This window comes from Calypte anna, chromosome 2 (genome assembly GCF_003957555.1).
Source record: "Calypte anna isolate BGI_N300 chromosome 2, bCalAnn1_v1.p, whole genome shotgun sequence".
NCBI classification, from domain to species: domain Eukaryota; kingdom Metazoa; phylum Chordata; class Aves; order Apodiformes; family Trochilidae; genus Calypte; species Calypte anna.
The window spans coordinates 70,829,965-70,854,372 of NC_044245.1; the positions used below are offsets into that span (position 1 = coordinate 70,829,965).

The 24,408-nt window shown below is 40.8% G+C and overlaps 2 protein-coding genes across 3 annotated transcripts in view; one reads left to right on the plus strand and one right to left on the minus strand.

Moving 5' to 3' along the window:
* Positions 1-503: 503 nt before the first annotated feature.
* On the minus strand, positions 504-16,379 carry C2H5orf22 (chromosome 2 C5orf22 homolog). Its single transcript, XM_030444968.1, has 9 exons — positions 16,033-16,379; positions 13,065-13,210; positions 12,684-12,833; positions 9,635-10,091; positions 7,601-7,663; positions 5,852-5,973; positions 2,702-2,768; positions 1,964-2,103; positions 504-1,016 (listed from the first exon to the last, which is right to left on the minus strand). The coding sequence occupies exons 1-9, from the start codon at positions 16,129-16,131 to the stop codon at positions 905-907; spliced, it is 1,356 nt and encodes a 451-aa protein (XP_030300828.1). The 5' UTR covers positions 16,132-16,379; the 3' UTR covers positions 504-904.
* DROSHA (drosha ribonuclease III) overlaps positions 16,071-24,408 on the plus strand; it is a 70,803-nt gene continuing 62,465 nt past the window's right edge. Inside the window, exons 1-6 of one of the 2 annotated variants that reach the window (XM_030444967.1) lie at positions 16,542-16,615; positions 17,653-17,780; positions 18,903-19,760; positions 20,627-20,719; positions 21,616-21,847; positions 22,714-22,855. In XM_030444967.1, coding sequence (XP_030300827.1) covers positions 18,910-19,760; positions 20,627-20,719; positions 21,616-21,847; positions 22,714-22,855 — 1,318 coding nt within the window. In that variant the 5' untranslated portion in view covers positions 16,542-16,615; positions 17,653-17,780; positions 18,903-18,909. Of the gene's footprint in view, positions 16,297-16,541; positions 16,616-17,652; positions 17,781-18,902; positions 19,761-20,626; positions 20,720-21,615; positions 21,848-22,713; positions 22,856-24,408 lie in introns of those variants that run through there. The other variant, XM_030444966.1, reaches the window with a different exon arrangement.

Here is a 24,408-nt window from a genome sequence, read left to right on the forward strand (position 1 = left end):
TTTCCCTATGGAAGTGGCAGCTTTCTCTAAAATCAGACTGCTTTCTAAATTAAATGGTTCTAAAGCTGTTACTTTCCAAATAGTATTACTGAAATAAGTGAAAACCTGGTACAGGTTCTGCTGCTGACGTCAGTGCAGTTAAATCTTAATTTCTGAAAAAAACATCAATTCAGCTCTTTACAGGATTCAACAGATAAAAGCATGCACATGCATGCATACTTTTTATTCTCAAAAATATGTAAAAACAAAAATACTAAACCAATGTCTGCTCGTTAGGGATATTATCTGAGTCATCAATTAAATACTCTGACATAAAAAGACAACATTAACAAACGGAGTATAAATATACAGTATATTCTGTGGATGGAGCAGAAGTCATAAACTGCTCTAGAGAAATGATAAGGGGGTGCTGGTCATCTTGGGCACGGAAAGATCACTGTGTAAACCTAATATCTTAATAGCATTATTGAGGTAACTTTTTAAAAGGCACAATGTGGCTCAGCACCGTGTTTGTTACTCATTGAACTCCATCAAAGAATTTATAAAGAAACCCATTTATTTTAAGAAGTTATATATATTATTTTTTTTTTACAGACACAAAAAAATCAGGTGAAAAAAAACCATTTTACAATTAGAAATTTCTCCTGCAGCAGTTTTAAGAGCAAGAAAGACAGTAAAAATAATCTGAACAAAGCCATAGAGGTAACAGCCCGATGCAGCTAACTCAGAAAACGCAATGCAGCTGAGAACTAGCTCCTGGTCTTGGGGTTCTACTGCCACCTGCTGAAATTTTTTTACCTTTTACTGCAGCATTTTTTACTCTTTCAACCACAGCTAATAAGCAATTTAAATTAATCTGCTATGTTGCAGGGCAATATACAGGTCACAAAGAAGATGAAGTGCTTCAGTAATCTAAGTGCACATCCAGAGTGCCATACACTGAACCTAGTAAACTGAGAACTTTCTCTTGAATGATGTCAACTTGCTCTGAAGGGCAGTAGTCATCCAAACTTGATCTGTAACAAGGAATTGATAAAAGCATGAAAACACAGGTATTGTCACCACCATCAGATTTTGTATTCCTGTAATGCTCTGTGTCTAGGCTGAAGCTACTTGCAAAGTGTGGGGAGTTCTGCCTCCTGTTATCTCTTGAAAGTGCAACACTGTGCCTCTCCTCACCACTTTCAATGGTAAAACTTTGCCTGAAGTTGAAGAGAAAGTCTGGAGGAGATTAGGAGTGCGACTTATTCATCCTTCCAATTCTGCTCTTCCTGACTGACCCAGAACATGTACTGCCCATGTACTGCCAACTACTAAATAGGTAATAGCAAAACATGCAGAAAAACTTGAGAAGCAAATGATCAAATAATTTTGTCAAATTCTCCCAAATAATACCCTTGCAGTCCTATAAGCATAACTATTACCCCATACAAAGCTTCACTAGAGCTTTCTAAAATATAAATCTCTTTCAGTCTACTAGATGAAAATCACTTCCATCAGTATCACTGAAAACAGAAATCGTATTTTTAGTGCATTAAAGCCTAAAGCAAAGGGTACGGAAGGTGTGATTTCAGCCCATGCAGATTTGTCCAAGCTAGCTTTGCTTTTAAGTAGCACAAATAATAAAAGTAGTGGTATGAACACCAGTGACAGCTATCAATCTCAACAGACACAAGCCCTGATCACAGGCTTTGTTTAGCCTGTGATGAAGCTCTTTAAATCACCATGTTTTCATTGCTGTGCTAGCTCCCCAGTAGAACAGGCCATTTGAACTAACCTTCCCTCAGTTGTGTAGACACTGCTTTAGGATTAACATTTTTAAATGTCAATTTTCACTACACTCTAAGACTTCCACTTTAAGACAGAATACCAAATGTGTCAGACAGTGCTACATTGACAGAATCATTTAGCTTGGTAAGCAGACTCTGAGCATTTTGAAGTATAAGTTTCTACACAGCCTTACCGAGCAACTGTCACAAGTGTGGGTTTGGGCATATCTTTTAGTAGAACTTTAACAGACTGTATGAGGCCTTCAATGTCCTCTTCAGTGCTAACATGGTGAGGCAGTTCCATATAATCACAGGTCAGACCAGCTTGATGGACCTAAATGTAAATTACACAGAGATTTGATTGCTGCTGATGAATTATTGATACAGCTTATCTGTGTAAAAAGTCTATAAGAGATCATTCTTCACTCAGCAGGTAACTCACACCTCTTCAGACAGTAAGAGGGTCTTTTTTTCCCCAATTTGTTCTTTAAATAAAAAAGTAAAATTCTGGAGGTTGTATGAATTGTTTAATTCTCTCCAATACCCTGCACCTCTTCCTAGGAATTCGTAGTATGATGCATGTCTTGACTTTGATAGCTCTGATCTTTTACAAATAGACAAATTCTATGAAGTATATGAAAAGACCGTGGTGCAATGAAACCGTCCTTCACAGGAGGCAGCCTAAGATGTCACAGTTGGGAAAGATTACATTAATGATGCCTAAATATAGTGAAGCAGAGCAGAATTTTAGAAGCTTTAAAAAAGAAAAGTTAGCCTAAGTAATAAGATATAAAACCCATGAAAACTACCAAAATCTCACAAAGTTTCAAAAGAATCAGCAAGTCAGAAATGAAGCATGATCTCATCCCTCCCCTACTGAAGGCACGCTTTTGAAATCTGTCTACTTTCTTCTCTATTACCTAGTCACCTACCATTTCATAGTCTGGACTTTCCATTCTGGTTTTCAAACTGTGAACTAGTTGAACAAGTGGCTTCATTCTGGAGGTAAAACAAAAATAAACCCTGTTACTTAAACAGCTAGAAACACAGTATTTATACAGACAGAAAAAACCCCCAGAAAGTAGACATTACCATGGGCTAGGATTTGAAAATGAGATTTGTCCCTCTGTATCACCTGGCAGCTGGGAAAAACAGAAATTATCAATACTACTATGCCATTTCACTATGCCCACCTTAGAAAACCCTTCTCCTCATAATTGCCTCTCACAAGACCTCTGCACTTCTTTTAGGACATACCTGGAGAGAGGCTGTTGTAGCTGAGTCATATGAACTTGACAGAAAATGCTTTTGGTCATTGTTATAAATTTGTGGCAGTAACTCCTGCATTTCTGGGAAAAACGAGTGATTTTCCTAGTAAAGAAAGCTTGTACTTTTGCTATTTCTTTTAAGCTGGAAACATTTATTTTAAAAGCATAGCAGATGCTGCTGAGATGTTTTGCAGACACTGTTGCTCAGGTACAGCCTTTCATTCAGTATTTTATCACAGAAAGCAGAACTTTTGAAAGCACCAAAGACATCCTTCTCCATATCCTCCAGTCTGTTACTTTTTGAGAGCTCTGCTTCACATAGATCACTCCATTTTTAGTCCTCAAATGTACCTGTCTCCATAGACAACAGAATTCATATAAAGCTGTACAAGGCTGACCCTTGAAGGCTGAGGACAGCAAACTGCCTTTTCTTTTGTTTAAGTCTTTCTTGTCTAGAACTGTCTCATTTTGGCGAAGTCACTAAGAGAGGCTCCAGAGTAGGGATCACGCTAGAGGACCATTCCTTTAGCAGCAAAAAAACCCCAGCAAGAGCACAAGGAGAGAGTGGGGGTCCCAGCCACCCCCCAGTAGGAAGACTGAGCTCCTGACCCAGCTCTGACTCACCACCCTCATGGATAAGAGCAGCCCCCAGGAAGAGTGGTGACCCTGAGCCCAGCAAACAGGGCCTGGCATGGCACTTTGCAGAGGCATGCTGGGTTGAGTAGAAGTCCTCACTCTCCCAGGAAAACATCCAGAGATGGTCTCCATTTGGTCGAAAGTCACAGCCAAAAGAAATGTGGTGATGCAGACTGACCTGCCGCAGCGACATGCAGCTGTCCAGGTGAGGGGCTGTGTGGAATATCTGAGCCTGTTGCTCTTGCAGGAGGACAGAAAAGACAAGACCTGTGTGCCCTGTGAGCAGCTAAATGATCTGCTTAGCTTGGTGGCTGAGCTTAAAGGAGGAAGTGGAGGGATTAAGGCCCATATGGGAATGGGAAAGGGAAACAGACTGGTGGCGCCACACCCCGCCATCCTGAGGGAAAAATGCAGGAGGTGGAAGCACCATGAGATGTAGAAGATCCCTGTCCTCTTGTCACCAGCCAGAAGGAGGGGAACTAGGAGAGGACTGGGGGGGGAATGGGAGCAGGTCACTGCTCAGGGCAGCAGAATTCTCTCTAGACCTCCCCCAGCTTCCCAGGTGCCCTTACAGAACAGATACGGGGCTCTGATGATAGAGAACCAGGCAAATGAGGATGCTGATGAAGCCCCATCCAGGGAGTTGCCAAAGCAGCCAGCTCCATGCATTAAGATTGCTCCTGTGAAGAGCAAGAGATTCCCACCTGAGGGGAACTGAGGGTCCTGTATGCTGGCTGGACCCTTCCCAAAGGGAGCTCTACGCCTCCCTGGGGCCGGGGTTGGGGATACAACCAGGAAACTTCTGGTCTGATATGTCCCCCAGATTACTACCCTCTTTCAATCTTTCAGGTGGGCAGTGATGAGGTAGAGAGAAGTCTGAGGGTAATGAACTTAGATTTCAGGGCCTTGGGATGACTGGTCAAGGGACTGGGAGCACAAGTTGTGTTCTACTCTGTCCCTCCAGTCCTGCAGAATGATGAATGGGTGAACAAGAAGACCAGACAGACCTAACTACCTTCAGGACTTGGGGTTTTTTGATTGCAGTTTTATTTACAGGACACCAGGCCTAATCAGAATAGATGGGAAAACCACATCCTGCAGGGGAAAAGTGTACTAGGGCAAGAGTTAGCAGGCCTCATGGACAGAGCTTTAAAACTAGACTCAGAGAGGGAAGGGGATAAAACCAGGCCCAGCAGTGATGAGCTCAGGGGTGAAGGGCTAAAGATGGGAGTGGAATCGGCAGCCTAGCTCATATGCATCTACACTGATGCGTGTAGCATGAGCAGCAACAAACAGGACGAGCTGGAAGCCATTCTACAGCAGGACAGCTATAATGTTAGATGCCAGCATGGAGATGTAGTGGAATGACTGTCTTAACTGGAATGCTCCAATGAATGGCTTTAAGATCTTCAGAAGAGATAGGCAAGGAAGCAGAGAGGGTGGTGTAGCTCTATATGTTAGGGACTGTTTTGATTGTATAGAGCTTGATTTCACTGATGATTAAGTTGAGTGTTTATGGGTAAGGATGAAGGGGAAGGCAAATAGGGGAGATATTGTACTGGGAGTCTGTTATAGACCACCCAGATGAACTATTCTTCCCACTATTTGGAGAACAGGAGGCTGAGGGGAGACCTCATTGCTCTCTACAACTACCTGAAAGGAGGGTGTAGGGAGGTGGGTGTTGGCCTCTTCTCCCATGCGATTAATGACAGGACCAGAGGAAATGGTATGATGTTGAAGCAGAGGAAGTTTAGATTAGAGGTATTAGGAAGAATTTCTTTACTGAAAGAGTGGTCAAGTGTAGATGTGACACTTCAGAACATGCTCTAGTGGCTGAGATTGTAGGGTTTCATTTGGGTTTTTTTGTTTGTCCTTTTTGTTTATTTCTTGGGGTTGTGTTTTTTTTAATTTTATTTTTAATAGGGTGTTATTAGGTGGAGTGTGTATGGTGTTTGTGGTTGCTCAGGGTTGTTCCTGGTGTTTTTTGAGTGTGTGTATGGTTGGACTCCGTGACCTCAGAGGTCTTTTCCAACCATGACTATTCTCTGATTCTGTAAAGGAATAATGACACCCTTGCACAGATCCTATCCACCCTCTCTCTTTCACTGTTAGCAAAGTGCTGAGCTAATCAGTTCCCAGGCTACTGTTCACATTTTAAGGCATTTATAAATCTCCTACCCAGGATATGAAGCCCACTTCTGTAGAGTCTCTTCATCATCACTGTCACACAAATCTGCAAATGCTGCTTCCAGATCTTCTAGCTGATGCACGCGGTTTTCAACACAATCCAGCAAGCTCTCCTTTAGATAAGCACATACAAAAGTACATTAGGAAAACAAAAGCTAAGAATGTTATGGCTTACCCTATGAATTAAATCCTGAAATGACTGATTAACTGGAAGTGGAAAATCAGCAACAACTGCTTCATTACTAAAGAACATGTTTTCAAGTGGATGGGCATGAATGTTGACAGCAGCTGTTACACCTTCAGAATAAATCACCTCTTTTTGCTCCATCTTTCCCACAATGAATAAAAAAAAACCAACACTGACAGAATACACAGGGCAGACCTAAGAAAATATATATGACTAATTGTTGTCTTTGTTTCCATAGCAGTGAAATGCACAGCTGAGTACAAAGTTTTACACTTCTGTAATGGAGAATTTAATTTTTTAAGTTTTGAGGTTTTTTATATTATTATATCAAATGATATAATAGAGAAAAAAACCAAAATGGGTTCTGTGTGTCTGAAAAAACATGGAGTTAATTTAAAACATCACTTATTGTTCTGATCCTGAAAAGGTTTATGCTTTTTCTTAGGAAGTTCAGAATTTTGGTATGTGAAGGAAAATTATTAAAAAGCATATTGAAATAGATGGGTAATATATAAGAACATAATAATTCCCTCTTAGGACTCTTCTAGTTGTATCATATAATAGATGCTGCTTCTTTTTGCCCATCATGTCAACTTTGGGCTACTTTTTAAAAGGAGCTGGGGGTATCAACCATTCTTCACTGCTTAGTTCTATACCCAGACTCCATTAATCACTGTGAGCTAACTATTTCAGTTGACTCCTAGAAATTTGTTGTATTTTGTAAATATTTTGTCCTGAAATCACATTGGGCACAGATTACAAGCATTTACCCTTTTCACATTTAATGACTTTTTAAATAGGTACCTGTTTTTATTGATGATTGACTAAAAAACATGAAAATCAGTTTGACAGTGTTCCACATCTGTTTCTTTATACAGATATATTAATTAGAATTCATTAATCTCTGATAATTGTGTATGTCAAATCTCTCTGTAATAGGGTTCAGATGAGATTACAGAAGCAAAGACAAGACCTTGCTTAGAAATTACGTGGTATAATGACCATTAATACGTCTGTCTCCATGGTTTCAGCTAAGGGGTTAATTTTGGCAGCTAGAGCAGGTTTACATTTCCATGATTGAGAAGCACACAACACATGAAATGAAAAGTACAGTGTCTTTTCCACACCTAAATAAATAGGTAAAACACCAGTTAGGTATTTAACACAAGACTGACTGTGAAGGAAGAACAACTAGGGCAAGAAAGGGGACAGCCTGGGGGGGAAATAAACAATGAAATATCCACCACAAAACAAAAACCCAAACAAACAAAAATCTAAATCAGAGCCCTGCTGAGGACAAAACAAACAAGATGGCAGATGACCTTTTCATTTCTTGCCAATTACCACTTGTTTACAGAAATTAATTTTCACACTTGTACCAAATATTTATGCAATTTATATATTTAACCAAAATGTTTAATATGGAAGAATTTCTGAGATGCTACTGATTAGCATTCAGCATCCTGCATAGCTTAAGCCACTTCATTATGCACCATTCAAAGGTCTATAACTCCATATCAGTCCCTCATACATCCCACAAGAAAATACCATACCTCTGTTGCATTTCTATGAGGTCTCTTGAAATTGTACAACTCTTGCAAAAGCTCATATTCTGTCTTTGAAAAAGAAAAAAAAGAGGAAAAAAATCAGACACTTCAGGTGAGAAACAAAATCCTCAAAGCATTCCTTCCTCAAAAGGATATGATCACCCACATCAGTCCTCTAGCAATGCAGTCAACTCTAGAAATGCAGGTGAGCAAGAAGATGTGAAGCTTTAAAAAGCAGTGCCTCGTGGCCTCGGCCAAACATTTGGCAATTGCTTAACTTCAAACCTGACTTCAAGAACAGAAGTATTTACAGTCTGTTAACGTCTCTAAAATTAAAGCTATATGTTGCTGAACTAAGGATCCAATGAAATGCTGAGAAAATCTAAGATGGCAAATTTGAGCAGACAAAACCAACAGGAGTACAACTGGAAAGGAAAATAGGATTTGCAGAGGCCTCAGGCTACTTGGCCAACAAGTTCACAAGTAAACTCTTACAGGGGCTTGTCAGCCCTATCCCTTGATAATATTCAGGTTTAATTAATCAATGATAAACGTATTTATTACTTAACAGCACTAAAATGGTGACCACTCATGAACTTTTCAGAGCAGAGGGAAAAAACAAATGCAGAGTATTTAATTTTTATAGAAATACAAAGTATCTCTAGTGTAATGTCTTAGATTTTAGACTTTTTTGGTGGCAAGTCAATACTCTTCTGGATTGGACTAGATCTGCTTTTAGTTTACTCTTGGATTCTTACATTTCAGGTGTTAACTTGGCAAAGATTTTCTGATGGAAACACTATAATTTAAAATAGAGTGAACACAGTTAAAAATATTTACTACAAATTAAATAATTATATCAAAAAAGGTACACTGGGTACCCTGCACAAGTCTGAAGTTCGACTTCAGAACTTGGTTCCTGCAACTGAGAATCTATCATAGCACGAAAACCATAAAAAGCACAAGAAACAAAATAAACCTGACCTTTCCTGTCCATTCCCTAAAGCCAAGCAAATAACACCCCCCAAAAAACCCTCCTCCATTATTTTATTCAGAATATATTTCAAGTCCTACTGGCACTCCACACTGTGATCTTAAATACTGAATGTCAGAAGCCAACAGAGCTCAGGGACACTATTCACTTCTTTACAGTAAACAAGAAGGCAATAGTCCAGCTGAAACTTAAAGATGTCAGATGTTCTCCAGCATAGGCTGAAGTTAAAGTAGTGTTAGAAAGAGAGATTTAAATGCTAAAACCAGTCAGGATATTGCAGAAGAATTCTTACATCTAAATGCCAGGCCCAATTTTCAGGGCAGATTAGTTAATTTCTAAGAATCCTGTTAAACATCAAGAAAGGGTGCCAACTTCTTTGCACCTTTGAGGATCTACATCTTTATGACTCTGTACATATGAGCTACCTTTGCTGTGCAGACAAGTTACAAATAGAATGCAAAGTAGAATCTTAAGTATAAAGCCAAGATACATAAAAAAAATACAAACAGCTGCTTACTCATCCTTATACTTAGCACTCCAGATTAATGAAATCAGTGTTGAGAGCCTCTCATCAGGACAAGTTACCATTCTTTGGATACTCAACAACACCACGCCCTTTGAAAGGCAGAGTCTCCTGGATAGAGAGGCTCTAAACATGGATTTCCAGTAACATGTTATAGGGGTAAAAGATGATACAATTTGTCATCCCTTCCTGATGAATGCTGCTGTGGGCATTTGGAACATTACCTTTGGAAACACAAGCATAGCTTTTATGTCCCAAACAATGTGCAGAAGTGAGCCATATACATCTGTGCTAGAATGTGAACTTGACACCCATTTCATATGCAAGGATCCACCTCAACTGTTCTCACTGTTGTCATTTTTTGGAGCATACACTCCTTTACATGCCTCTCGTTCAAATATTAAAATGAATCACTAATCTGCTGATCTGCTAATTTACCTTAGATGAGTGTTTCTTCATAGACATGAATGCTAGGAATGGTATTTTTTTAAATGGAAAGAGGCTTCTTCACTGTCATGCTTACCTGTGTGTACATTTCTTTGAATGGGTTTTTAACTGAAAAAAAATCTAAGTCAATGTCTAAAACATATGCATCCCCCTTCTGCAGCACTTGGCAGACATCTTCAACAATTTCTCTTATTGGGCATTCACAATTTCTGAGAGAGCTTGAAGATGGACAGTCTGACAATATTTCTGCCTTATTCAGGGCACTTGTATTGTGTTCTTCCTTCTTCTTCACTCTTGAGGTGCTGTGATCAGGGTCACCAGGAGCCACTGATGCAGAGGCTGTGCTTGCTCTGTCATCTGTATTTAACTTCAGTCTCTTAGCAGGTGCTACTTCATCATTTTCTTCCTGGCTGTTTGGTGCTTCAGTAGGACTGATGAGAATGACATGCAAATTTAAAGGCTTCTGGTTTTCTAGCTGATCAGCAGGGACATAAAGACCATCACTTAAAAAGTAATGATCTGTACCTGTAACCCTACAATTGACAATAACTCAGAGTTAATAAACATCTTTACACAGAGCTCAGGAAAAAGCATGTAAACTTAATGGATCATAAGAAAATGGAATAGATGGCTGATGAGTAGCAAAAGTGATAAATCCATGTATAAAAATTTATTTCTTTAAATTGAAGTTTTCTTTCTACTTCTTTACAGCTGAATAAATACATTAATGTTCACAGGGTTTTTTATGATAGTCCTATGAGGTTCTAATGCATAAGAAAAAGTTTCTACATTATGTCCTACTAAAATTAATTTGCTACTGAACTGCATTTTAAAGACAACATTTAGAATTGAATAAGATATTGTCAATATTAGAGCATATATGCAAAATCCTTATATTATAGCAAAGCTTTGGATATTTTGTCTTGAACTGCCTGATATTTAAGGAAAATTCAGTTAGATGTGTTTGAGAAGTGCCTTGAAAACCATAAATATTGATTTAGTAAAAGTATAGGTAGCATTTATCTTTTTTTTTTTAACCACCAATATAGATTCCCTACTCTAAGCCAGGGAGAGCTGGTAACTAGAGGATAAATAGCTACGTATATATTCATCTAATTAAAAAAAAAAGTAACACAACCGAGCAAAACCCAAGAACATTAAAAAATCTGCTTGCAGTGAAAATTTAAAGAACATAATTTTCAATCCATATTTCAGTATATTAAGCTTTAAACATCCTAAATTCAGATTAAAAAATAAGCTTAAGAAGTGCGAACTTCTGCTTACTTGTGTTAAAGCTTCATTTGATTACAGGGCATCACTATCAATCCTCTGCAAAGACAATTAATTCATAAACACTAGAAATCTGAAGCTTAGTTCCCCAGTGTCTTGTGGCGAGACTATCCTGAGCTTGCTAAAATGAGAGCGTGGCTCAAAATTTATCTTGTTGATGAGACATTCACAGGGCCTCTTCTCAGAGCTGATGCTAGAGATTTTCTCTTAGTGGGACACAAAGTTATCTATTGCCTATCCAGTTATGAACAAAACTTTCAGGAAGTTTGTATTTTCTGAGGACTCTCTCCTTTTCTTCATTCATGATCTCTGTAGGTCCAGAACCTGAAGAAAGCTACACGACAGTCTTCAAAAGGCAGCTTGAAACGTATTTTTTAAGGCTGCCAAGGTGACCAGAGCCTCTGTGGGAGAGCTGTTTGGCCAACATGAAGTACTTCTACATGCGTGCTAATTCTCATTATAAAATGTAACTGAAAGCATTAACTACCACCTTATTATTTAGGTTTACTTTAGGCCTCAAATTCAGAATTTTAGACCTTTTGTGTTTTATTTTAGGCTGTAAAACAAAGCATTTATCTGCTGTCATGTATTGAACTTGCTTCAAAAGATTTATTCTGATATGCGGGGCAGGAGATGTGGTTTTTAAACGTCTGTTAAAGCTGTAAAAAAAAATCACAATGCAGTAACTATGGTCATACAAAAACTGTTATTGACTGCATCCCAGTCAATATTCTCATCAGAACTCAAATCACAGAATGATTAAGACTGGACAGGACATTGGTAAGTGTAGTGAAATGAGGAAACCAGGTGCCACTAATTGCCAGGGAGTGGACATGAGCTTGTGTTAAGCCCACCTGTGCCTAATTAGGGCGGGCCCCAACTGCGCATGAGCAGGATTAGGGGGCCAATAAAAGGTGAGGCTTGAAGCACAGGCTCAGCTCAGTCCTGAGCAAGCCAGCAGAGAGGTCAGTGGAATCTGGAGCAGTAGCACTGATCCAGGCTAACCAGTTCTGAGGGCTATAGGCTCGGAGCACTATTCGTGAGTCTCTGCTGGAACACCTGTTGGACCTTGAAGTGCCGTGCCCTAAAAGAGGTTTGTCTTGCTACAGGTAAGTCTCTTAAGAATCATCTGATCAAAGAAGAACTGACTTGAAAGCTAGAAGAAGCTGTGCAGGGCTTCAGCCAGATGAATTCTGACTTTGTCAAAGAGTGAAGAATTCACTGCCTCTCTGTGTAGTGGTTTCATTGCTTTACTACTGGATTAACTGCAAACACAACAAACAGAAAACCAGACATGAGAAAATAAGAATCATCAAGGGAAGCAAAGCAATTTCTCCTCTTAATTGGCACCAGTGAGGTCCCATTTGTCATACTCTGACCAGGTTTGGGCCTCCAGAACAAGAGAGATGATAAACTGAAGAAGAGCTGCTAATGAGATTTGAGGGCCAGAGCACATGATGGGGAAGCTGAGGGAACTGGGTTTGACTTTTCCTGATAAAGGAGGACTGAAGAAGATGTAATTGCTGCCCTCTGTTACCCATGTTAAAAATTGCTGCTATTTGAGATTTTAATTAAGAGGACTAATTTAAAACTTTAGTAGCTGAAATGAAATGTGATTATGTGAATTGCTAGAATAACTGTAAAAAAAAAAAAGAATTTCAGGCACAATTTTAACTGTACCCACTCATACAAACAGCCCATCACATTAGGTCCTAAGGAATCCTGAAATACAAATTAAATTTTTGTCTTTATCAAAGAATACAAAACAAAAAACATTTTTGAAAAGCTATACAGATAGCCTTTACATTATTATCATGTGACTGCAGACAATTTACCTGATTGTAGTTGTTGATATGTCTTTCCCAATCAAAAAATGGTGTTTTCCTTCTGAGATTTGCTGAGCCCATGGTGGGTGAAGCCATACTACTTGAGAAATATGGCCAGCATAAACAGCAGGCATAATCCAGTTCTCAATACTTAATTCACTGTAATGAATGAAGATAACACTGTTACTTTCCTAGTAAGTAGAACATAGTCAGAACACAACAAACTTCTTCCACATCTTGAAAGCCCCATGAAAACCATCTGGAATTAGTACTGTGTAAGGTTAACATCATCAAAGAAAAGAAAAAGATAAAAAAAGAGAGGGAAAACTTTATTCATAAGACAGACCAGAAGTCGACATAAAGTGTTCTGGTGCAGTACTCAGAACTTACCTAAAAAGAGCTTCTTTGTCAAATACAGTGTCTGCAGGCATATTAACAGGAATAAGGAGGTCTGGATGGGAATCAAGATGAACAAAGCTGATATTACTGGCAGGAAGATGCTTTGAACCAATGGCACGATAGATGAAAGGCAGCACCTAAAACAACACAAACAGAATTATTTCAATTATTGATTAACCAAAGGGCTGAAAAATGCAATGGATATAACACCAAAAAAAAAAGCAGTCCTACTCTTATTTCTTTACAATTTGGATTAGAGGGAAGGGGAGACAAAAACCAATACAATGGGGGAACAATTCCAGTGGGGAGACATCTCAGAGATTGTAATCCATATGAGCCCAAGTATTCCAAAGAGAAGCTGCTGAAGAATTTATATCTCTCTTTCCTTCTATATAGAAGTCTCATTTGCAGTATCTCTGCTCACTAATCATTTAAGTCAATTGCTAGGTTTTTCCATTTTAAACTGAACCCCTGGCATGACTTTCTTCTTCTGCAGAATATTGCTCCTGTGTTACTTTGTTTATTCTATAAAGCTTCCTCACCATGCATGGGTGCTGTGGAGATAAAAACAGTTCATTACTTTTGTTTTATTAGGTTAGCTGACAGAGTGAGAACCGAACCTACTATGATTTAAACTGTAGCTGATCCTTAAACCTATCCCCCTTGAAAGAAGGGTTTAATTCCTAATTCCTACATGACTTAGTGGCTGCAATAAAGTGACTACCTTTCTCCAGTGCCCAACCTTATCCCCAGCTGATTCAGCACTATTACAAAGGTAATGGGAGGACTTCTCACTGGTTCACAGGTTCATAGAATGAATAGCATTGGAAGGGATGGGGATGTCCCATGGGCATGGGCACCTCCCACTAGATCAGCTTGCACAGACCTTCATCCAGCCTGGCCTTGAATACTGCCAGGGATGGGACTTCCACTAGTTCCCTGGGCAACATCTCCCAGTGTCTCACCACCCTCAAAGTAAAGAATTTCCTCCTAATGTCTAACTGAATCTCCCCTCTGCAAGTTTTAAACCACTGCCCTTTGTCTGCTTCCTACACACCCTACACAGAAAGCCCTACCCCAGCGTTCCTGTGGGCCTCCTTCAGATATTGAAAAGCCACTGTAACGCCACCTTGTAGCCTCCTCTTCTCCAGGCTGAACACCCCAAATTTCATCAGTCTGTCTTTGTAGGAGAGGTGCTCCAGTCTTCTGATCATTTTCGTGGCTCTCCTCTGGATATGCTCAAGGAACTCTATGTCTTTCTTATGCTGGGGACTCCAGAACTGGGCCCAGTACTCCAGGTCTGGTCTCACAAGAGCAGAGTAGAGGGGGAGAAGCACTTCCCCTTGAGGTGATTTTGATGATGAAAAGGACTGGGCAACATATGATCTCTACATTACAACAGAAACTGAGCTATGGCTTTTTTGCCATAAAACTGAGTAAAGTAAGATGACAAATTCTGTGTACTGCATGGGCATAACTGTAAAACATGACCAAAATTTGAAATTTGTACTGTATTCCATCTATCCAAGAATTCCTCAGTTTAGCTGTAACGTACATAGTAATATGTATACTACAGTAATAGTAGGTAAAGTAAGGTTAAAAATAACTAAGGTCCCCTGACATATGAAAAAGAAAAGAAAAAGGTTATCTGGCCTACCTGAACAACCTACAATCTTTGCAATTAAAATTAAAGTTTCATCTCAAGTAAGCATCACTACAAATTCTAAGACTAGGAGAGGATGGGGAAAGACACAAGAGACTAACATCTTCAAACCTGCAAATTCTCCTGGTTTAGAGTAAGAATAAAATTTCCTTTCTATCAGTTGTTGCTATTTCACAATGCACCTGGTGACAAAATGCCCTAGAGGAACATCAGTATCAGCTATGGGCTATTCAAAGCTCCTGTGAAGTTCTTACACTTTGAGATGCAAATCTATTTATGTTTAATACAAAACAGATTAATGCATAAGGGATCAAAACATATACTGCAAACAGAGCATATACATTTAGTATAAACAGACTTTGTTAGCTGAGAATATAGAAAGCAAACAAAGCAAGAAATATTAATAGTCATTATCTCAGCATTCCTACCACAGTAAAGCTTTTAATTTTTTGGTTACAGTTAAAAAATCAGCTATCATATATTTCAGTGAGTCTTAACAAAATTTATCTGCATTAGGCTTAGATTTACTTACAAATTAAGAACACTCATTTCCTTAATAAACTTTATTACACTAAAATTTCCTGGTTCCAAAGAGTCTAGTAAAGAATCTGCTCACTTAAAATTAAGGGCTTAGGTTATGGTACTATAAACCAACCATATGGGAAACCAGAAACAGAAGTTCAAAAGCGATTCCTTCGTCACTCCTTTTCCCAATTACTTAGTTAAAAAAGCAACATTCCTAATTTAATACTTCATCAAGACATGAGCTCCCAAGTACAGCATTAACACCTAAGATAATTCTAAAAGTTTAATGTAGGTACATAGGCATTACTTCCTTTTAACTGTAGTAACTTCGACCCGAAAAAGGAGATAAAAGAGGTCTGCAATAACTGCTTAAAAAGATACAAAGTCCGATCGTGGCATTAATTAACTTAATGACTGGATCGGGAAGTAAATTCAGATCAGCTGGGCACTGAACTTCATTGACTGTTCCAGCAGTGAAAGACAGCGCTGGTGTAAAGGCCTGCGAAAGGTTTTAAAGTCGGTGAAAGACAGCGCAGGTTAGAGCTGCGGAGGCGGGGACTGCTTCTCAGGAATGTCCCGCAGCGGCCAGCACCGTGCCACACGGCGGGAAGCTGGCGGCGATCCACCGGCTGCCTCCCCTTGCCTCCCCTTGCCTCCCCTTGCCTCCCCTTGCCTCCCCCTCCCAGAAGAAGCCACCAGACTGCGGAGAAATGAAGAAACAAACGCGGCTACTCCCCAGACCCTCCCCGCCGCCCAACGCCGGACACTCACATCCTGGTGGTCCTCCACCACACACACCGGCAGCGCCGGGTAGGCCCGCAGGCAGCCCCCGCGGGACCCGTTCCCGCTGCCAGCCACCGGGACGTTCATGCCCCGGCTATACGCGTCAGGCACGCCGAGACCCGGCGGGGCAGGGCAACTCGGCCTCCCCTCCCTCCCGGCGGTGGTTCTTCCGCCGGCAGCTCCCTCCCACCGCTTTCCTCTTCCGGAGACAGCACGCTGCGGGCCGAGCTGGCCTCGGCGGCGGGGCGCCAGGTGGGCTCTGTGGGCTCGGCCGCCTGTCCGGGGGCCGCGGAGCGTGCAGAGGGCATGGGGCCCGAGGGGGCAGCGGGCGAAGATTCTTGGGGAGGGTGGGGGTCGCGGTGCCGAGTTCCTTAGCGCCGGTGGGGTCGGGGAGGCGGGGTCCAGGCGTCCCCTGCCGGCAGCGCCTCCCGCGGCAGCCTCCCGGCCGGCCTGCGGTGCGGGGAGCGGGGCCGTGCGGCAGGAAGGAAGCGCGGCGGAGCCCGCCCGGCCGGGTGTGGGTCTCATGGCCGGGGCTGTCTCCGTGCCGTGCCCTGCCGAGCCGCCGGTGCCGGTACAGAGGGTTGGGAGGCGGGGTCTGGGGAGGCCGGGTCTCGGTCCCCTGTTCTTCTCTGCTGCTCTGCTGCAGGGAGAAAGGAGTTTTTTTCCCGTGTTTTGCTTGCTTTTGTTTTTCTGTATGTGACGTCTTCTACCAGCGCAATAAATTTACTCATCCAGGTGACAGGAGAAGGAGAGTCTGTTCTTTCCAGTGTACGTTGATTTAAATAGGAACTGAGCGTGACCTTAGTTTTCAACAAAGGGACCTTTAAAAAGCAATTGGGAGTTTCATTTGGGAGTTTAAAATATTTTTGGTTGGTTGGTTTTTTGTTTGGTTGTTTGGGGTTTTTTGGTTTGGTTTGGTTTTTTTGCTGCTGCTTTAATTCTGTGCATCCTGAAGCAGTGAGTTAGAGATGGTAGAACTCCAGCACTTCCCTGTAGTTGGGAATGTCTTAGAGCTCTATGTAAGAGAGCACTGGTAAAAAAGACCTTGAGTTTGTATGGTGTGACATTAAAAAGAAATGTGCTTTAAGGGAAGGCACAGTGGTCTTTGCTTTAGTTTGTTTCAGGCAATAGGAGGTGAGCTCAGGCTGTTTAAATGTGTATGTAAATGTCAGCAGTGAGTAAAAGAGTTTTGTGTTACAGGCCTGAGCTGTGTAAGAGTTTGTCTGGAGAACTAAAGCAGAATTGATGCAGCATCTAATGAATTAGAATTTTAAAATGACGAAAGGTTATATTATTGCCAGACTAAATAACAGAAATGAACTTTCCCGTGCCCCACTGTTGTTTCTTTCTGAGAGGTGTTACCAATATTGGAGAGTCCTGAGCAGGCATGGGCTGACTGAAAGGAACAAGTTTCTTTGCCATCATGGCTGCTATCTCCCAAAAATGTGGAATTCTGTCTTGCTTTGGCCTTTGGTTGCTCTGGAGAAGGAATGGATGCCACTGCCAATTTCAGTGGCTTTCAGTAAGCCCTGTGTGTGTAAGGGGAGACTTAGGGTCCTCCTGGTTTGTCCTTGGTGTCAGTACATTCCATCTTTGTTTCTTTTCCAGTCCCCCTCCAGTTCACCAGAAGTTGTCTGCTATGTCAGCAAGCTACATCTTTTGCTGCACTGGCATCAGAATGCAGCTGAAAACAGTACTCTAAGCAGTCCAGGTTGGGCATGCTGCATGGTAGAAAGGTGGGAGAATCTTCTGTGCATGTACTTCAGCATCAGTAAACCCTCTGTGAAAGGGAGTCTTTGTTTTCTTCATATGGTGATCTTTCCAGTTGTGTGTGTTTGTCCTTTCCCCCTTAAGGAAACCAGGAATTAACTTCTGTGTTTAAGTATTTTTGTTTCTTTCTCTCCATTCCAGCCAAGACACTGTGAGTGATTTTTAAAATTTTAAATGTGGTTTTTTTTTTCTCTTTTTGAAACTTAACAATGTAATTAAAGAATACATTTTTAACTTTAATGAAGCATAGTGGGTTTTATTTATAAACAGTAATACAATGTGTTAAGTACATGCATGATTTCTGAGAAAGGCTTAAGCGCACTCCAAATGGTAGCAACTGCTGGAAAGGTAATAGTGTCAGACAGGGAGCTGAGGGCTTTTTCAGGAACCATTTATTCAAATTTATTACATTATTTTTTTTCTGTAACCTGTAAGATTTTCATTCCACAAAAATACACCTACCTAACTTAAAAAAACTTTGAATTGCCTGTTGACTTCAGTCCTTTACTAAATTGGGTTCAAAATTGTGAATGTAAATTGCTACTACTGCATTTAGAATTTACGTGATCTGTTGGACCAGGTGACTTGCCATTTGGTGTTAGTAAAATTCAGCCTGAAGTTTAGAATCATGTTATAGAAAGAACTTCTTGTTTCGGACTTTGGATGACAATAACAGGTTTTTTTAGTGAATGGTTTCTTTGTTATGAGATATCTGAAGGCTTTATATCAAAGTCTCCAGTCAGTACTATTAGAGATGCTTGTATCCTTTGCCCGTTGTCATATCAGCCAATTGTTGAAATTAACATTGGCCTAAGTCAGAGAGTGTGGCCCAGTTTGGGTTCTGGATTAAAGGTGATGGAGTGCTTTTGTGGATTAGAGACTTTAAGGAATCAAAGGGGTATAAATGACCTGTACTAGAGGCATAAGGAGCACAAAGGTGCCTGTGATAGTGGACTTTGTTCAGGTGCTTCTGTTAAAGGAGACTGCAGAAACTATTGTTTCAGCACTTTAGGAGTAGTTCTTGAAAAGTCATTAAGGACATCATACAAAAGTTGTGTGACACTGGACTTCTGTTTTCCTCATTAAAGGTGAGCCATGTCTTTCCATTCTGGGCGAGGATGTCCCCGTGGTCAGGGAGGACCAGGAGCAAGAACTTCAGCACAGACCTACCGCCCTCAAAACCTACGGCAGCTTCACCCTCAGCAGCCCTCTGTACAATACCAGTATGACCAGCAAACTGCCCCACCAACAGCCTACTCAAACCCACCAGCCACTGGTTACATGCCTCCCAGGACGGACTTTGTGCCCTACCCTCCTCCAGTGCCCCCTTCCACACAAAACCCCATCAGCCAGTGTCCCATGAGGCCACCTTTTCCGAATCACCAGATGAGGCAGAACTTCCCAGTGCCTCCGTGCTTCCCTCCTGCTCCTCCACCAGTGCCAAATCCTAGCAGCACTCCTGTGCCAGGGACTCCTGCCGGGCAAAGCACCTTTCCTTACATGATGCCTCCTCCCACAGTACCTCATCCTCCCCCCCCACCAGTCATACCACAGCAAGTCAGCTACCAGCCTGTGTACTCCACAGGGTATTCACAGCAGTCCTTCCCACCACCGAGCTTCAACAGCTATCAGCACAGCTCCAGCTCCTTCCAGAGCAGCACTGCCAACAGCAGTGGTGCCAGCAGCCATTTTCGGCACACGGGTCAGTACCAGGGAGAGAAGTCGCAAAGTGATCGACGTTCCCCAGACAGGAGCAAGCACTATGAGGAGCACCGACATCGTGAGCATGGTCACATCCACAGTGACAGGCATCGCTCCACCAACCACAGCGACCGTCGGGAGCGAGGACGGAGTCCGGACAGGAGGAGGCAGGAAAGCAGTCGGCATCGGACAGATTATGACAGAGGAAGGATATCGCCTCATCACAGAAGTTACGAGCGTAACAGGTAACTTGAGCTATCTTCTGCCTGCAGAGGGAGAACTGTCACCATTGTCCCATAGGCTTTGCATCCATGTTCTTCCCTCACCTTGGTTTTTCCCTCTAGCTCGGCAGGTTGCCAGTACTCAGGTCTGATGGGAAGAGCTATTGGTTTGACCTCTTTCAGGTACACTGCTTCTGCCTCACTTCTGTAAACTGGTGAACTTGTTGCCCTTGTCCATAGAGGTTGCTGGAATCAAAGCAGCTCTCGTTTGAAAACTGAGTGGATTGATGAGTAGTGCTCTGCTCTCATCGGTGTTTACCATAGAAACTTAGGCATGAAAGTAGAGTTGGCACTACTTTGTGCAGAAGATTGTGTTCAAAATTGAGCCTTACAAACATTTAAGTCCCAGCACCTCAGATTTCAAGATTTAGGTACCAGTCAGGGTTCCAACTGTTGCTTGAATTTGGTCTTTCTTTGACTGAGTCCTGTATTTGTAGAGAAGCAGCATCTGGAAGGATTTGTACTCTGAGAGGTGCGCATACCTATGCAGCGAGGTTGTATTTTTTTGTGAAAAACATATTGTGCAGTGTTCTTGACACTGCTGTGTCATTATCCTTGTGGGAGACAAACACAGATGTGTACAGGCTTTACATGACCTCCCTGTTGATGCTTAGACCTGCCTGTGTGATTCTGTTCAGGATGAAGACCTCGGCAAGCCAGCCTTTTGTCCCTAAGCATAGGTCAGGGTTAAGAATGTCTGGGGTTTTAGTAATCAGCATATGTGTGTCATTTTGTGTAACATGATCTCAGCTTACTTCTGCGCTCCTCTCAGGTGTGGAATATATGAAGTGTCAGTTTTATATTTTAACTTATGTTTTGAACTCTCCAAGGGAGCGGGAACGGGAGAGGCATAGGCACCGTGAAAGCAGACGATCACCATCCCCAGACAGATCCTACAAAAAAGATTACAAGAGAGCAGGAAGGTAAGAAAGGTTACATTCAGTCTCTTGTGCGTTTGAGGCTCTGCATCCACGCATTTTTGTCTGTGTATATGTGAATGCATACCTGGTTTGAAGCTCAGAAAAGATGAGTGTCTCAAATTTATAACCATCTCCTTATACATGGAAATATCACTTATCTCAAGACCTAGTAGAGTAAGAAACAGGATTAATCTCTGGAGAGAGGCCTTCACTGCTGTGTCCTAAATACTTTGTCTTAAATCTGCTTCCAGTCTGTAAAGTACAAAGATATTTAAAGTCATTCTATGTTGAGATCATCTTTTAGAACCTGTTTTTATATTCATGCTTCTTTCCTTCTGAATCCTGGATAGTTAGAATAAGTGCAATATTACTGGCTTTGTAGTCAGAGGAGATTAAAAAAAAAATTCCTAAACAATTTCACAGGTTGTGTTGTTCAAAGGAGTGCCAGAGGTAGAGTAACACAAACAGTGTGGCTTCATTATGATCCTTCTAATAAAACCTTAACTATTTTTTATGCAAGTGGTTTGCAGCCTATGTATTACAACTTATTGATACTGCAACTTTTAGTTGTGAGTGATGAGTTTCCAACTTTTTAACAAAATTTTAAAAATGCATCCATAACGGCAGTAGGAATTTTAATCTAAAGTAGCATATTTTTTCATTCTGTTTGTCAAATATGGTTTAAAATGCAAAAGCACTTTAAATTTTAGGTAATATTTTTTGTTGTGGGTCAGAACTCTTTATGGTGCAAGTTAAAATGCAGGCAGAGGCAGTTGTATTTTGCTGTCATTTATATGATAGAATGATGTACTGACCTGTACTGATCTGAAGCACACTATTTACTTTTCCTTATAAAACTGTCAGTGCTAAAGAGAATTGCGTTTGTTGCTTTCTTTTAGCCGGTCTCCCAGCAGAGAGCGAAAGAGACCCCGATGGGAGGAGGACAGAGAAAAGTGGTCTGACAACCAGAGCTCCAGCAAAGAGAAAAGTTATACCACTATTAAAGACAAGGAGTCAGAGGAGAATGCATCTGAAAAAAATGAAGAGGAAGATGAGGAGTTACTTAAACCAGTCTGGGTTCGTTGTACCCACTCTGAAAGCTATTATTCCAATGACCCTATGGATCAAGTGGTATGTTTGTCAGACAACTCTAAAATTACTGTGTACAGTCATTTATTGATTATTTGATTACTTGATTGATATGAACTCTTCATCAGGATCACGCTTTGTGTCATTTAATCCTTCCCTCCGCCCAATCATGTCAGTCTTTTAGCCCTGCTAAGGGCTTTATTTATTTGTACTCTTTTCTATTTTCGTCAGTTTCTTCTGTATGTTTGCATTCAGATTAGCAAAACAAAGAAGAGGGGTAGCTTTTGTCTCCAGGAGGGTAGGAGGTGTTGGGGGGCTTCATTATACCTGTATTTGAGCACTATTATATTTCCACAACTTTGGAGAAATTTTGTACAGAAATAAAAGTCAGGATTTTTTTGTACTTATCAGTAACACTTGCTGGTGGGGGTAGTGATAGAGAGGGGATATTTTTTTTTATCTTTTTATGTTTGTGGCTGGTTAGTTGGGTTTTTTTCTTTGAGAACGACTTGGAAAGTAAATTCCTGGTGATTGAAAACGGGCAACAAAATGAGGTGTGTGATAAAATTTTCTTAGTTGCAAAATAATTTACAGATCTCCTGTTTCTTCCAAACCTGTTAAAAAGCAATGCTGAGCTGTAATAAATACTCTTAGCTATAGTTCTGCTTTGTTAGGCTGAAGGTTTGATAATAATATACCAGCAAATGAAGTCATTTCTCTGCTAGTTGGCCCAGTGGAGCAATGCAATGGTATACTGAAGCCTTAGCAGGTATTTCCATGTTTCATTGGCCTACACAGCTGTGCCTTGTCCAACTCTTGCTTTTCATCATGAAATGCTGGTGCATGTTGAGCACCTCTGCTATGTCAACACTCTTTTTTTTGCTCTTGTTTTGTTTCTTTAATAATAGGGAGATTCTACTGTGGTAGGAACAAGCAAGCTCCGAGATCTGTATGAGAAGTTTGATGAGGAGTTAGCAAAGCGACAGGCAAAGGCCAAAGCAGCCAGACCACCCTGGGAGCCACCAAAGACCAAACTGGATGAAGATTTAGGTAAACAGAAACTATGACAAAGCTCTGAAGTTGTGTAATCTCTAGGTGATCTGTAGGTGCCAATTTTTTGGCAGTTTTGTATTTAATAACGTTTGAAAGTTGATTTGTATTTAAGTCTTTTCTATGTATTGCATATCCATGGGACTTTTACTATTGCTGTTGACTGAAGCAGAGCTTGATTTTTCACTCAGACAGCCTAAGGGAAAATGGATATGATCGAGCACTATGATGAAGTCTCTTCCATGGCATGAAATTACCCTGGGTATCATCAGATAGACTAGAGCATGGTGCACAAGAGGCGCTGTGGGGATGCTGGTTTTATAGTTCTAAAAAGGAGGCAAGAGGAGGGGTGATAAACTCATATTGGTTGCTTGTTACGACACCAAGTTCATCTTTCTTCTGGAATGTCTTTAGGTTGTGCAGCTCTGCTGGCTATGATCTTAAGCAGAAGTATTAGTTTTTCAGAACAGATTATCTGCATGGGTGTGCATGATCTGTATGGACCTTCTTGCAGTGAAACAAGTTTGCTAGCTTTATGAGTTATTGGGGAAATAATGGTTGAATTAGCAAGGCATGCTTTTTGATAGTCTACTCAGTTATTTTTCTTGTTCTGTTTTGTGACAGCTGGTAGCTGTTCTTTTTTACACTTTCAGTGTTTCATAGTGTGTTTTTCAGTCAGTGGCATTAGTTCAAGAAATTTGTGCTGTATCATTAATTTAGATATCGTGTTTGGCTCACTTTTAAACTGATGTTTCATTTTTGGCTGTTGAGCTTCTTCAGACTTGCATATCTGAGCTTACTAGTGTCAGAATTTTAATATGTGATTTCTAAAGTTAAAATAAGATGACATGGGCAGTTATGTGCTGGCAGTATAGAAAGAAGCAATAAAGATGAAGAAAAACAGATTAAAGAAAATGTGAATTCACTTGTGCAAATGAAACTCCTTTTTTATGTTTTATTTGAACAGCATATTTGCACATATTTAAATTCACTCAAGAATCACTAGCCAAGTTAGCTGTAGGGTTTTTCAGGAGCTGTATTTTCATGTGGATGAAGCAAGAGCTTTTAAAATACCTACATTCATCATACACATGTAAAGTTCACATCTCTGCAGAAGAAGTAGTAGCAGTAACTGTGTAATATAGTGAGATACAAACGTGCTCTACGAGCCTTTTTTAAGTCATGAAAGGCTAATGCCAGTGCCTGAAATCCGAAACTTCTACATTTGTCTTGCAGATTTCCTGCTTACTCTTACAGGTCCTTCACTCATTTTGCACCTAAAATTTATGCAACTAATTAATGCTTGCCAGAGAATTTTTAAAACTCAAGTGCTTGTGAATATTTGTAGGAATATGCACGTTTGCAATATGACCCCTGTAAACTAAATGTCCCAAGGCCGTATTTTAGTAACACCTTGTGCTCAGTTACCAACTGTATAAAAATACACCTTGATTTTACAAAGAAAAACAGGAAGCATATTTGCTAGTAATAGTTCATTTTTTTCTTTTTTTTCTTTTAACTAAAGAGAGTCTTCCATTCATTAAATCACAATT